Source organism: Heloderma suspectum, chromosome 3 (assembly GCF_057233095.1).
Source record: "Heloderma suspectum isolate Gila_16-S chromosome 3, 16-S_ref, whole genome shotgun sequence".
In the NCBI taxonomy this organism is placed as follows: Eukaryota; Metazoa; Chordata; class Lepidosauria; order Squamata; family Helodermatidae; genus Heloderma; species Heloderma suspectum.
Window position 1 is genome coordinate 172908639 of NC_139460.1, and position 15573 is coordinate 172924211.

General features: G+C 46.9%; 1 protein-coding gene across 1 annotated transcript; it reads right to left on the minus strand.

Moving 5' to 3' along the window:
- Positions 1-3224: 3224 nt before the first annotated feature.
- LOC146350405 (protocadherin-8-like) lies at positions 3225-15355 on the minus strand. The gene is made up of 4 exons (XM_084841844.1): positions 12291-15355; positions 9135-9202; positions 7210-7343; positions 3225-4005 (listed from the first exon to the last, which is right to left on the minus strand). The coding sequence occupies exons 1-4, from the start codon at positions 14838-14840 to the stop codon at positions 3638-3640; spliced, it is 3120 nt and encodes a 1039-aa protein (XP_084697970.1). The 5' UTR covers positions 14841-15355; the 3' UTR covers positions 3225-3637.
- Positions 15356-15573: the final 218 nt, after the last annotated feature.

The following is a 15573-nucleotide window of genomic DNA, read 5'->3' on the forward strand; positions in this document are numbered from 1 at the left end:
CTTAATTACAGAGAGCTCATTGATTTCTTTGAGGATGTGGCATCTGAGGAAAGGGGAGATGCTGGGGCAAAAGCAAACGGATATGCACGAAGCTTGCAGAGGTTTGCTTCTTTCTTCATGCTGCAGCTCTTGATGCTTGGGTTTGGCCATTTGGACACACTAAATACAGCACTTCAAAAAAGTAACCTACAGTTCCATCGAGAAGAACTTCTTTTGGTGTCTGCCAAGGAGAATACAAAAGCAACTGAGGAACAACTTTGAAGAGTTCTGGACAAAGAGCATTATGACAGCAGAAGTCTTAGATTTAGAAAGCCCTACCCTCCCTAGGCACAGAAAGCCTCCACAAGACATTGATGTTGGATGTGATCCTCAGCAGTCTGAGTCTCCTGAGGAATTCTACAGGAAAAACTTTTATGATGTGATTTATAATGCAAACATATGAGCAAAATTTGTCATTGGAGAGATTGATAGCACATCCATTGCTTTTACATAACTAACTGACATGGATTCTCCTTGATTACAGCTTCATCATGATATGCTGTTGGATATTGCAAGGGAGAGGAAAGTTAAAGTTTCAGCTCTTCAGGATGTGGTTGATCTTCTGAGTGGGACACAAGGCAAACATCTGCGGCACCTTCTACCAGAATTGACAAAGCTGATCAAAATCAGCCTTACCTGTTTCATCATATCATTCTCATGCCTTCGTAGAATAAAGGCCTTTCTGTTGTCAAGCATGGGGCAAGCTAGGCTCAATCACATGGCTGTTCTACATGGACATAAAGAGATCAGTCTGGAGATGGATCTTAACATTATAGCTAATGTTAAGGCATCCAGGCAGCACCAATCAGAAGAAATACATTCAGTGTGGAAGAATCCTAGCAGTGCATATCCTGAATGTATTTCTTCTCCCTGGTGCTTTGTTTAGTTATCTACCCTGCAGTGCTCCCTCTGGTTAGCTATAATGCATTTGTTTTAATTCATAAAAAAGTTTGTTGATTTTTATCTTGGGCTTCAACCTGGATGGTATATTGTATAGGACGATGGATGGTGGGACAGTGTGTAGACTATCATAATATTATAATTAAAATGTAATATTTTTGTTGAGTACTGGTTATTTTAATATGTGGCTTTAAACACTCTAGGATCCATTATTGATGAAGGATGTTTTCCAGAAATATATATATATAAATAAATGTAGACAAATAAGCCTAGCCCCTGTTCCCAGGATTATCCACATCCCCCCCACCCCACCATGAGAAATTGAGAAGTCTATGTCCCTGCTCTCCACAGACGTGTATCTTGGACCGATTATACTATCTTTTCAACACCGGGTTAAAATGCTTTTGTCCGGGCATTTTAGTTGGCTAATTTGTCCCTTTATATTTTACTGCCTTTTTCAGTTGTTTGATGAGTGTATTTAGTTTTGCTATTTGGGATTATATTACCATTTGGGGGTCTTGTTTTGTGCACCACTCTGATATCTTTGGATGAAGGGCAGTTTTAAATTTTAATAACAGGTCTACCCTTAAAGGTGGCCTAAACATAATTTTAAATAAAACAAACAAACAGTCAGAAGCAGCAGTACACTGAATGGGCAATCTAGGGGGCAAGGTAATAGGGACTGCTTGTCTCCATTTAACTCTCCTTGTAATCTTCCCAAGACTTTCTGGACAGCCATTGCTGAAGACTGAATGATAGACTAGAGGGACCCTTGACCTGTTCCTCTGTGGGTAGAGTCTTATGTTAGTATGTGCCTCTGGACATGTTGCCCAGTTCAGGCTGCATCCATCGGGGTGAAAGGGGGCGGGCACATGGTTTGTATGCATTAGGTTCTGACAGCAGGACTGGGAAAAGAGGAGGCTGGTGTTTCAGTCAGAACTCTAAAGGAGCTCTCCAAGGCTGGATAGCTGCCTTAGAGTTCTGACTGGTGCTGACTGAAACCTGGAGTGGATTCATCACCCACTGACATTAGAGCCTCCACTGACGGGGAAAGCATCTTGTCTCACCATTGTAGAGCTGCTGCAAGCACGAGGTCCACTTGAGCCAGCATCAGCCGCCCTTGGCTCTACAAACATTCCACTGGAGTGCACCTGCACTCTTTTTTTATGCACTGAGCATAGCTTCACATAAGCATAAAGCACACCTATATCCTGCTTGTCCCCGGCACTCAAGGGCTAGCAAAGATGGCATCTGACTGCTAATTTGAATTCAGCTCCTTTCTCCATGTGGTTTAGGCCTAGTTCTGAGGGCCAAGCTATAGATGTCTATAGTTTGATCTATAATCGGATCCCACAGTTTATAAAAAGGGAGTGAGAATTTACCATTTTTCCCCAGCCATTTTTACAATCTAAATCCCCTCAAAAACTATCTGCCCTGGGAGGGTACATGAATGTACCCATATGATACCGTGTATATTTCATCCTACAGGGCAAATAGAAATGGGAGAATAACCATTTCCAGATCTGGAGGAAGTGAGGCAACAAAATGGATGTAAAGAGATGCAGGAGGATGAGGAGGATGGGCGTTTGACCCAATCTCCTGGGGTAGCAGCTGTCTGCAAAGAAGGGAGAATCCAGGGTTTAAAATGTTATGGGGGGAATGACGTGTTGACAATGCCTGATTAAGTAGGTTAAATATTTTAATTCAGCACCATACTTTTAATCAATCAATTGGGTTGATGAATTGATTGAAGTGGTAGGCCTACTCCATACACCGGCATTTTTAGGTCTGCTCTTATAAACACAACAAGTGAGTAATGTTAAAAGGGCAAGTAAGATTGTGAGATGCCTGCAGGTCATCTAGTGAGTAATGCATTCAGTGTTACTCTGAGCAATCATAAACTGGCACTGAACAGAAACAAGAGATTAAGCTCTCTTATGTCCATTACCACAGGAATTTAGGAATCTGGCCCAGTATTGTCAACACAAACTGGCATTGGCCTTCCAGGTTTTCAGGCAGTTTTTCCAGCCCTACCTGAAGATGCCAGGGATTGAACCAGGGGCTTTCTGCATGCAAAGCACATGCTCTACTGCTGGGCTGCAGCCATTCCCCTAAATTTCTTCTACAGATTTTGTCACGCCATCTTTTGGGGGGGGGGATAGTTCTTCAGTTTTAGACTGCTTTCTAAATTTGGGTTTATTAAACAACAGAGGTTTTTTGGATTAAAAAAAAGTTTTAAAATTTCAAAGGAAAAAGACCAGCCACAGGTACACACACAACATTTGAGACAGTCATATATTTTATCTTTTTATTTGGTGTGTAAATTATTTAAAAAATATATAAGCATAGACTTTAGCCTCTATCTTTAACAAGAAAAACTGTGCTCACTTGTAAGTTCTTTACACATAAAGTCTCTGGTAAAATAAAGAATAGGGAAAGAAATATTGGTCTACACTTTGATTTCTTGCTCCATAACTTAAAGGACCTATTTACATTTCTGGATTTCCCTTAGGCATCACTTTTCACAAAACATAGGACACGATAGAGCTAATGTCAAGCATGCTTAATTCCCAGTTATTTCAATGGGTACATGCACAATTCCCTCATTAAAATCAGTGGGCCTTAAAACGCTTGACTTTGGCTGGATCATGTGCATTGGCGCCCAGGGCTCACGATGGGAGATTTTTATTTTACTCTGTCAAAATGATGTTGCTATTTCAGAGATATTAGTGGATAAAGAGTTCTGTGGACAGTAGTTTAATTCCTCGCACTGCCTTGAAGAAATAGTCAGGGCTGTGCTGCCATTAAGCATGCTTTCATAGTCACCCTGTAGTCTTTCAGTCTGAGTGGGAGAACAGGCTTCACTTTGTGTCGGAAACTCAGGATGACAATGAGTGTTCGTCAGTTGAGGAAGATGTCTAAAATTCTGGGATGCAGAATACAACATTGTACCCCCATGTTCATAATGAAATGGAAAATGTTTGGTTCTCAAAGACAGGTGGGCATGCAAGCCGCTGTAGTTCCTGGTGTCTCTGCAAGATGTTCCTTTGGCAAAGGCTGCGGTCGCTGGTAAAGAAGCAATGTATTGATGTTATATTTCTTGGGAACAGATTATATTTATATTATTTATATATATATATATATATATATATATATATTCTTAAACATTCTGCCAAACATTAGGGAACCAACAAGACACTAACATGCAAGTCTGTGTAACAAAGTTCCAAAGTTTATTTAAGGAAAAGCAGCCTCAGGAGGGTGTAGTTTTGAATGAAGGAAGCTGCGGCTGCATAACAGCTGCACATTTTTCTGTTCTACATCACCAAAAGTCTTACTCGTGTCAACATGGAGCTGGAACCCCGCAGGGGAGAAACAACTTGGGGGCAATGTTGAGCAGGAAAATGGCTGGTGGGGAAAGCCTTCAGCACCATTAGCACCCGGCTGCTGCTCCTCCACTGAAAGCTGCAGCCTCCTAAGACTGCTTTTCATTTTATAAATATGTTGGGGATTCCTTCCATGCAATATTTAGTTTGCTCTTAATGTTTGCCAAATGCCCATGGCTTCTCTTTCTCAAGTATTATGCAATAACCTCTCAAATCTAATAATTTGTTTTCAATAATATCCAATACATACTAAGAGCACTCTCTATATACCGTATGTGCTTACAATGACTGCTGAGGCTAGGTCATGATTTTGAGCACAGACACGAACCTTTAAAAGCCCAGCGCCATGGTCATTACAGAGATGCCCTGTACCTGTCTTCCCACCAGCACCAAGCAACAATCAGTGTTCAAATGCACATAGAACTATCATTCCCTCTGCTTCTCAAGTTCATAGGGTGAATGCTGATACTTATGTAGCCAAAAGATGCACCACCCATATATAAGAGGGAGGTATCAGCAGGCTTGGGGGAACCCTGAGATTTGCAGAAGTACATTAAAAAGAGAAAATAAAAGAAAGAAAACTGGGCCAAGGGGCCCCCAAAATAGGGGAAACTGGACTGTGCATGCATGTGTTCACATGGGAGAGGAAAAGAATAAAGTCCAGCAAGGCCATTACCTGAACTTCAGCTGGAGCATTAGAAGGAGTAAAATGCTGAACTTGACCAGCCTGTGATGCCAACTTTGTAACCAAAATGGTACCACCCATGAACAAAAGGGAAGGTTCTGAATGTTGGGGGCAATCCTAAGGTATGCAGAAGTTCATCACATTTTAAAAGGAGCCCCAAAATGGGAGAAAGCCCCACCACCACCAAAAAACAGGGACCTAAGGAATACCTCTCAGGAGGAAACCCTCAAAAACGCTCCCAACTCACAGAGCTGCATAGGCACCTAAGCTACCCCTTTGAGATTCAAAAGTTTCTCAGACTGTTTTGTGGCAGCCAGACTCAACCGAATTCATAAGCAAAGGATGATCATGATTCAAATACGTGACCCTAAACCAGGCTTTGGTTTCTATATTAAACTAAGAATTGGTATCAAATCTTCCATTGTGCAAAACTATATTTAAGTTTTTCCTTCACTTCTTTTTGTCCAACCCTGTCATATCCAGAGCACAGAGAACAAACTGGTCCTCAGCTGAAATAACTGCATGGCTTCCTGCCTTTGTCTGTCTGGGAACCAGATCATCAAGTTCTGTTTTGACAACAAGCATGCTGAAGTTAAGGACTCAGAGGCTCCATATTGGGCTGTGCAGGGCTGAAATGCAGCAAACTAGATTCTTCTGCGATGTTAGCATCTGTCTCCCTCAATAACCGCTTAGCATTGGCAGGGGAGAAGCTCAGCAAGCACCTCAGTAGAGTCAGTGATGCCAGGCCCTTAAAAGATACAGATCTCTTATGTGGCAACCTAGCAACTCTGGAGCTGGCTGTTTATTCTATATCAGGAATGGGGAATGTGTGGCCCTCCAGATTTTTTGGACTACAATTCCCATCATCTCTCACCACTGGGTCACCACTGGTTATGGCTGATGGGAACTGCAGTCCACCAACATCTGGAGGGCCACCCATTCTAGAAAAATATTGATAACCATTTGTACAAGTTACTTAAATGGATTGCAACTTTGTGTATAATGAAGAGACAAACTGGACCTGCAACAAAAGGTTGCAGTATATCCTCACCCCATAACAGGAGTTCTCCTGTTCAGGGTTCTGGCCATGCCTTTCACCAGGATACTAGAATCTCAAGCAAGCCTGGGCTGGGTTTTTAATGTTCTTTTTTAAACTTCTCCATGACTCACATCTGCAGATACCTTTATTTTGTTAATCAGAGGCCCCATTTAGTTCCAATCCTATTGGCACTCAAGCAGCTGAGCTCACTATTAGAGTGAATAGTAAAATGATCATACATTGCTTTTGTGAGTTGTTACAAAGGTGAAAAAAAGCAGTTGGAATTAAGTTGGTGAATGAAAATAATAAAAAGGAGCTATTGGAATAATACTTGAAGGATTCCACAGTTAACTGGTTTTTTGCTAATCTGTACAGTGCCCTAAAACAAAACCAGGCACATCACAGTGCAATAACAGAACCAAAAATGTGACACATGACTGAGATTTGGGTAACCCTTTGAAAATTAATAATGCACCAATAAGCAATTGTGTAATAGCTACAGCTTATCACACCACAGACAACCAAGCTAAAAGTTTACCTTTGATAGCTGCTCTGTGACAAAGGTATCAAATAACCAAGCCAGCACAAGGCAGTCACAGGCATCAGCCTGCTCCTCACCGCTCTTCCTCCAGTGTGCCTGTGAGTAGATAATAAGCATCCACTTCCATTTTCAATTAGCTGCAATTTGTTGTTTTGTTTGAACTGAGAACTACAGTTAGTTTTAACTGTGGTTTATCCAAACAAGCCAGGATCATAAACCATGATTTGAAGTTGGCTTGTTCAGACAAGTTTAACCCAGCTCAGTTCAGACAAGTTTGACCCATAGTTTGTTTGACCTAGCTCAGATTAAATGAGAAACTGTGGTTAATTGAAAATGGAAATAGATGTTTTCAGATTCTTCCTCATGTTTTCACATGAGGAGGGGAAGAGGAAGCACATGAGCCTGAGGCTCGTTCACGTAACACTAAATGTGAACAATTTTAAAACAGTTTAGCGCTGTGTCTGAATGTGGACATTGTCTGAATTCACCCTTATTTTTGAAAGCACCAGGTTAACGAACTTGTATTACTAAAAACATGCAAAATAAGCTACAATCCTAAGTATCTTACTATAGAGGGCTTACTTGCAAGTAAGCATGTGCTGCTGATTTCTCAACTTACCACCTTGCTTCCCAATCTTTTCCGTTGAGGCCTTCTTCAATCCCTCTCTGCTAACATCAGAGTCACTATCATTACATTCACTATCTCCTTTCCCACTGTCTTTCACACTCAGTTGATCTGGAGCTGAATGGGTTCTGAAGGGGGAGGGAGATTGTTAGTTTAGTTGCCACAATAGACAAGAACACGACATTCTTAATCTCTGTTATCAAAAACAATATTTAAGGATTATGATCTAAACCACATATGGGCAAACCACAGGTTGTATGAGACCCTTAGTCACTCCCCCAAGCAGCCCTGGGGTACCCTAACCACTTTTTCTCGCAGCCTAGAAAATGCAGCGGGGGAGAGACTGCTGTTCCAGCACTGCCATTATTAGCAGCATCAGGACAGCAATCCTGATCGGGATCCAGAGGAGGCTTTACCGTCATGCCACTGCAGCAATCCCGATGCAGCCAAGATGGGTGTTTCTGTTTCCCCGCTGCTATAAGCAGCGGGGAAACAGCCATCATTATCAGCCCTGCTACTGCATGGGGGAGAGGTTTTAACCAGAGTGATCCCAATGCACCTGAGATTGCTGGGTGTGTGTGAGATGAGTGTTTATGTGTGTGTCCATGGACGAGTGTGTGTTTGAAAGGGGGCTGGGGGAAGTGTCTGTTCACCTGTGTGCACATGTCCAACTGTGTACAGATGTGTGCACACATGTATGCAGCCCCCGACCCCCAAAGGCTGCACGCCCATTATCGCACGCAGCCCTCGGGGGCAAAACAGTTGCCCATCCCTGATCTAAACCATTACAAGAGCGAGGAAAGGAGTACAGGAGCTCCTTGCCATAATCCTGGGGGATAAGGCCTAGATGTGACTTGGAGGGCTGTTTGTGCTGTTTTGTTTAACACGAAGGTGATGGTGGAGGCTATAATTGGGAATGAAGGAATGGCAGCTGGTGATTTACCATTTCCCTGCTGACCACTTTTCCTATCAAAATTGCTCACCCAGATGCTTTTCCCCCACAGGGGGAATGAGAGGGAATGACTTCAATCTTCTAGGCAAGATTATATATAGACAACAAGATAAAAATATAAAGTCTAAAACAGGTATTATACCTGAACTGATCTCTGGTGAGAATGCTTGGTAAAGCCTAGGGAGAATCAGGAATGGTTGGGTCCCATTAAGGGTACTGCTGCTGAAATGCCAAGTGCTCACTGCTCAGGTAGACTGTTCCTGAAGGTAGGGAAAGGAGTAGAGGACCAGGCAGCAGCCCAGCCATTACCTTTGCTAAAAGTATAATCATAGCAGGTAGAGGGAGCAAGGAGGAGGAGGAAGCAGCTCACACTTGGACCAGAAAACTTTAAACCTATATTTTGCGAATAGTCAGTCAATTTTATTGCAAATAAAACCATCCTATATTATCATAGGATCTTACAACTGTATTTGTATGAATTGGCAAACTAGACATTACATATGTGTACCCCAGGCCCAAGGCCTATTGTTATTATTACTATTACTATTATTATTACTATTATTTTATTGCCAGGCAGAGAAAATTTAGATATGGCAGGAAAAGGATGGGGTGCTTGACCCTTTTGCCCACCTACCCTTTCTCATATTCTCCTTCCCAAACCACTTTTCTCCCCACTGGGGTTTCAAAACATATTTTGAACCTTGTAGGGGGAAAGCCACTAGGGAGCAACCTGGAGCGGAGAAAACCACAGGTGGTAAAAGGCTTAAGTGTGCGAACACATACACACACCACTCTCATGTCCCTTCTTCATTCTCACCTCCCCCTAAAGCCACTTTGCTTTAAACCAACCAAATCTCTTGCAAGTACAAGCAGGAAACATGCAGTCATCCCCAGGAGTGTTTTGCCAAAGCTGGAAAGAAGAGGAAAGGGGATGAAGAAGCCATTCTAAACAAAGTGTTATGGTTACCTGAAGCTTGAAGCTGATTGGCCCCCCTCCCACACAGATGTGGGCTGAAAAGGAATGAGAACTTGGACCTGTCAAAGAGAAGCAAAAATACACATTACAGTTTAATTTTTAAAGATTTTTAAAAATGACACAATAACTCAAGGTATAATAAGACAACATCGCTGGGATAGATGACCCTCTCAATCCTATGACACCCACCACTGCTTCTTACAAAAGGTTCTATGCCTCAAATATGGACTCCTTAGAATCTAAACTTTCTTTCAGAAATGCAGTAGGTTTCTAGTCCTCATACCTGCAGATATAAATTAATCTATAGTCACATAGCTGATGTCTGCTTAAAAATAAGAGTGTCTGAGTGGGGCTTTGAGAATTCTGGGATGGGACTCAAACACATATCTCAGTCTCTCTTCTCCCTACTTCTACAACGCATGTACATAAATGTACTTAACACATTTATACAGTTATTATTCTTGCTGTAGATTTGGAATTTTCTTACAGCAGAATGTAACACTTACATCAGCATAATGCGATACTTATATCAGCGAATTCCAAACTATTAAATTAAGTGGGATGTGCTCCTAACTAACATGCTTAGGATAACAGGCATTATCGACTACATGGAAAAAGAAGGGCATACATAATGGAAGGGAGTGGGACTGAGAGAGAGCCTTTCCGTGGAGATTTGATTTCACAGTTTCTAAAAAGAAGACAGGTAGATCTGTGTTTCAGTGGACAGGGCCAGTGGACAGTCTCCAAACAACACAAATAAAATTACATTACATCAACACCAGAGATCCTGAATGGCCAAGCATTATTCCAATGGAAGGGTGGTCTTTAAAAAGAAAAGGGACTAACAAAAGCACTTCCATGCTCATCTAACAGAGCAGAAGAGTGGTCAGTCTGCTTAGAAAATGGCACACAGAGAGGAGAAGGGATGTGCATCTCTCGTTACTGATGATACCACAGGCACAATCAGTCCATGACACTTGCAAATACGTGACCGTCACTGTACTCACAATTAAGGAGGGGGAAATGGCATTTCCCCAGGGACAAAATAATGTGGTTTAAGTGCTGGGAAATATGTTCGTATTGCTGACAACCTCAAAGAAATCTGTCTGTCTACCACTATTTGGGTGTCATGAAAGGACAACAAATTTGTTAACTATTTAATGTGTTGTGGTGCTGGTGGTTGTACATTTTACTGCCAGGGAGGCAGGAGATGTGCTCGTGTGATTTTCTGCCTCAGGAGCCAAAATAACTTCTCTGACCATGTGTACTGAGGGAAGGATCCAAGGGTGTTCATACACTAGTGCTATTCATGTTGCGCTACTGTGTGCTAGTACAACATCAATAGCACTAGCGCACAGACATCATTAGTTCCTTTTGCTGCTTGAATTGGGGGAGAGGCAGGCACCATTTGCTGCTCTGACTCAGGCAGCAAAATGTCTTGGGCTGGCCCTGCTTGTTTGGATCCTACACAACAACTGTGTGACAAATGCTCAATTACTGACATAATGAACATTCTAGAAAAGCCCTGAACTAGGATTGCCAGCCTTCAGCCTTCCCTAAAGCTGTCTCTTTAACAGAACCTTGACAGGCAGGAATCAGCAGCTGATAGATTATTGCTATGAAAAACTTTCCCTGCTGATGTCTGTATAGCAAGCTGTTAAAGACACAAAAGCAGGCAAGCTGGAGGGGGTGGGGGAGGTTCTGGTCCATTGGCAACCCTATCCTCCAATTGTTTCTTTATCTGAAATATTTTGTAAAAATTATCTCTAATCTAATTAAATCAAATCAAATCTAGCACTGCCTCCTCTCCTTCCCCCACCCCCTAATGAAGCGTTCTGCAGAAAGCCAATTTGACCTTGAAACAATTAGCTGCTTAACTTTACAATGTTACATTGTTTCACAGTACTCTTCTTAAAAGAAGTGCAAACAACCTGAAACCAGAGATATCTATTTCTTCTAGTTATCCTATTTGAAGTTTAATTCAGTTTATCTCAGGTCTTAGAAACCAGGTCTTAGAAACTCACTTGTAGACTATCTATAAACAAATACAGTTTAGGAAATAAAGAAGTACCACTGTTCCCTGCTTTGGAGTTGCCATTCTCCAGAAGTGATCTATTTAAGGACTTCTACAAGAACTCAAATCCTTTTAAGATCAAGGTGGGTAAAATCCAACATAAATCCTAGTTAGACTTGATCCATTGAAATGAATCATGGATCACTTAAGTTCCATTAATTTCAATGGGCCAACTCTAAGTAAGACATATGTTGGATTTACTCCCCTGACTTAAATGAGATTAGATCATCTTAAAACTAAGTTATTTGCCTTCAACTAGGTGGCGAATGATGCTCTCTACCCAGGCTCTGGCTAAAAGTGTTCAAACTAGATTTATCTAAACCCCTCCCATGGGAGCTGAAGTGATCCATAATTTGTCAGAGAAGAGTTAGTTAGGACAGGCATGGGCAGAAAGTAGATCTCCAGGTGATCTGCAGTAGATCAGCAATCGTTTCCAACTCCCCATAGATTATGAAGAGAAAATGCCTGTTTTCCTCCTAAATTAAGCTGCTGAAATCACACGGGGCGGGGGAGTGAAAAGTGGGATAGTATGTTTGTGTGCAAAATGTTCTGAGTCTGAACTCCAGTTATGGTACTGAAAACGAAGTCCTGGGCTGAGCGTGTGTTCAGACTAGAGGCACGTTGTTCTGTAATTCTATGTCTGCCTTCTTTGCACCACTATTTTGCACCTGGCTCAGGGTTCTAGTGGACAGCAAAGTAGATCCCATAAGCTTAAAGTCTGCCCACCCCTGAATCAGAGCCTCTTTGCTGGTGGCACACGAAAGAATAATGGGGCAAGGGAGGTCTTAGCAAGTGGAATGGAAACTTTGGGGCAACCTTGGGCTTACAGGCAGGTTGCACACTGTTTGCTGAAAGACAGGTCACAAAAAGCTCTTAAATTAATTCAAGGAGCTGCCGTTCCAACTGCAGAAACCCACGGAAGCTGCGAGACTAGAGGAACAAGCACATTTTCAAGGTGAAGGGACTGCCCACTCCTACGTTTACAGACTTTAAATATAACTTTAGTATTTCTGATGGGCTAAACACCACTGAAACATTTCAGGGCAATCCCCAATCAAGAAGAGTTCAAGAACCTGAGAGGTGGAGCTGGGGATGTTCCCCTCTGTCACAGACAAGGGATCTCCACTGCTTTCTTCAGCCCCAGAGGCAGCAGCCCTCAAATCCGAATCTGTGCTGATGGCGTCCACATGTCCAGGGGCAGGCTGCTCTGTCGCCGGCATACGCCCCCCCACCTTGTATTCTTTCAGCTTATGGGGCATCCCTCCAAAGAGGCTCTTCCTACTCATGCAGGTGGAGCCCCCCACTAGGAGGATGGCAACCAGCAACAAGCCGCAGCCTCCCGCCAGCACCGCGATCAACACGGCAGAGAGATTCAAGGGCGCTTCCGCAGCAGCCGCGGGCTGCATAGCCACAATCTCCACGCTAGAGGGTAGTGTGTCTGTGAGAATAAGCCGCAGCGTGGCTGTACAAGTCAGGGGAGGCCTTCCGCCGTCCTCCACGGCAACCACCAAGAGAAAAGCCGTTTCCGACGAGGTGCCTCCCTGAAGCTTCTGCCTCAGAAAGAGCTCTCCTGTCTGCGGATGGATAGCGAAAAACTTGGGCTTGACCCCCAGGATGGAGAAGGACAGCTCGGCGTTGGGGCCATCGTCGGCATCCCTGGCTGCAACTCGAGCAATCAGGAAACCGACAGGAGCGCTGAGGGGCAGCGGCAGGTCCGCGGAGCCGTTGATCAGCGACGGGGAGGTGATTTGAGGTGGGTTGTCATTCTGATCTTCGACGGTGACCCCAACCCGGGCCTGCTGGCACAGCTGCGGGGTGCCCCCGTCACAGGCTTCGATTCCAACTTCCAGCTGCAGCTGCTGCTCGTAGTCCAGCGACTGCAGGGCTCGCATGACGCCACTGTGGGGATCCACAGCGATCAGGCTGGACGGAGCCGGGGAGCCAGGGACCGGCTTCTCTAACAGACTGTAGGTGACCTTGCCGTTGGCGCCCAGGTCCGGGTCGGAGGCGAGGACGGCGGCCAGGTAGGCGCCGGGCGGGTTGTTCTCCGGCACGGCCACCTCGTAGCGCGCCTGGGCGAAGCGCGGCGCGTTGTCGTTCTCGTCGCGGAGGCGCACGGTGAGCCGGCGCACGGTCTTGGCCGGCGGCGAGCCCAGGTCCTCGGCCACCACCGTCAGGTTGTACTCGGCCACGCGCTCGCGGTCCAGGGCGCCGGTGGTGAGCACCACGTAGCTGGCGTCGTAGGCGCGCTGCAGCGCGAAGGGCTCGTGGGGCGCGGCCAGCAGGGCGCAGCGCACCTGGCCGTTGGCGCCCGCGTCGCTGTCCGACGTGCTGACCAGCGCCACCAGGCTCTCGGCCGGCGCCGCCTCGCTCACGTAGGCCACGGCGGGGGCCGCGGGCGCGGGCGCGGGCGCGGGCCCGGCCTCGGCGCCGCTGAGCGCGCTGATGGCCACGGCGGGCGCGTTGTCGTTGACGTCGAGCAGGCGCACCACCACCTTGCAGCTGGCCGCCAGCGGGCTGGCGCCGCGGTCGCTGGCCTGCACGTCGAGCTCGTAGGCGCGCTGCAGCTCGTAGTCGACGGCGCCCTGCAGGCTGAGGCGGCCCGAGAGCGGGTCGAGGCCGAAGAGGCGGCGCGCCTCGGCCGGCACCTGGCTGCCCCAGGCGTAGCGCAGCTGCCCGTTGGCGCCCTCGTCCGGGTCCGAGGCGTCCAGGTCGACGAGCAGCGCGCCCGGCGGCGCGTCCTCGGGCAGCTCGACGCTCAGCAGCGCGCCGCGCGGGAAGGCGGGCGCGTTGTCGTTGGCGTCCAGCACCCGCACGCTGACCGTGGCCGTGCCCGAGCGCGCCGGGCTGCCGCCGTCCTTGGCCACCAGCTCCAGGCGGTAGGCGGCCTGCGCCTCGCGGTCCAGCTCGGCCAGCAGCACCAGCTCGGCGCACTTGAGGCCGTCGGCGCGGCTCTGCGCCTCCAGGCCGAAGTGGCTGTTGGGCGAGACGGCGAAGCTCTGGATGCCGTTGGAGCCCACGTCCAGGTCGTGCGCCAGGTCGAGCGGCAGGCGGGTGCCCGGCGCGGCGCTCTCCGACACCTCCAGGGCGATGAGGGGCTGCGGGAAGCGCGGCGCGTGGTCGTTGATGTCGCGCACCTCCAGCTCCACGTGCACCAGGCGGTACTGCTGCGGCGGCGGCTGGGGCGAGGAGGAGCCGCGCGGTGGCCCGCCCAGGCTCACCACGTCGAAGGCCACCACGCACGGCTCCTCCGACTGCCCGCACAGCTGCTCCCGGTCCAGCCGCTCGGCGCCCACGCTCAGCTGCCCGTCCCGCTCGCGCACCCGCACCAGCGAGCTGTTGCCCGACTGCTTCACCAGGCGGAAGCTACCGGGGGCCCCGTCGACGGCGGAACCAAACCGCTGCAGGTCCTCTGCTAGCACTCCGATTATGGTGCCGGGAGGTTTCTCTTCATAGGCGCTGTATCGGACGGTCTCGCAGAGCAAGCCCGGGAGGGAGAGATAGCGGAGCAGGGAAGCAAGCAGGAGACGACGGCTGGCCATGACGCCTCTACCCAAATATACACGCCAAAGCCCCACTTCCACAGGCTCTCTATGGATCAGAAGCCACACGAAAGCTTGCATCCGCCCGCCCGCCTTGCTCTCCAAGCAGCCTCTGCTATGAAGTTTGCTGCCGTCTGCCCCTCTTTGCCCCTGGCTGCACTTCTCCTTCGCCTCCCCCGAACCCTTCCCCGGGGCTCATATGGTTAACAAAATGCAAATGAGGCCGCTCCCTGGACCAATCCTGTGCTCCCTGGGCGATCCAGAGCACTCTCGTTGCCCAATGGAACGCAGAGCCTCTTCCCTTGCCCTTCCCCATCCTCAGCCTGGTTACATTCGCAAGTGTCTCTCAAGTCAAGTCAAGCTCTGTCATCATTTGTTTTGTTAGTCTTTAAGGCCCCAGGAGACTCTTGGTTGTTTCTTCCAGGCAGTCACTGGAGATAGAAGATGCGAAAGTGCAGGAGGGAGTTTGATTTTCTGACCCAAGAAGGGCGATTCTGTTTTATTCTAGTTCAGTTCAGTTCTGGACTGGAACAACTAATGGGGGAGGAATACAGTGAAATGGAGTCCATTATAAATGCCAGTTAAATTCTATAAAGCCCATTTAAAAAAAAAAATGCTCTGCTTCTGTCTCTCCTCAGTAGCAAAAGATTCTTCCCCAAAGAAGCCCTGATTATGTTTTTGTCCCTCAAAGGAGTTCAAAGTGCCATATGTACGTATTGACCTGGGTCTCACGATCACCACAGCTCACCATGGCTCATGTAAGCTACAGTGGATTGCCACACGTGCTGGGCAACTTTTGAATATTCACCCCATG

Excerpts from the sequence above, each read along its gene's own strand:
- LOC146350405 (XM_084841844.1), bottom strand. The coding sequence starts at position 14,840 with ATGCAAGCTTTCGTGTGGCTTCTGATCCATAGAGAGCCTGTGGAAGTG. Across the intron at positions 7,344-9,134 it reads CAATCAGCTTCAAGCTTCAG|AACCCATTCAGCTCCAGATC; the intron begins GTAACCATAACA and ends CTCCCCCTTCAG. Across the intron at positions 4,006-7,209 it reads AAAGATTGGGAAGCAAGGTG|CGACCGCAGCCTTTGCCAAA; the intron begins GTAAGTTGAGAA and ends CTTCTTTACCAG.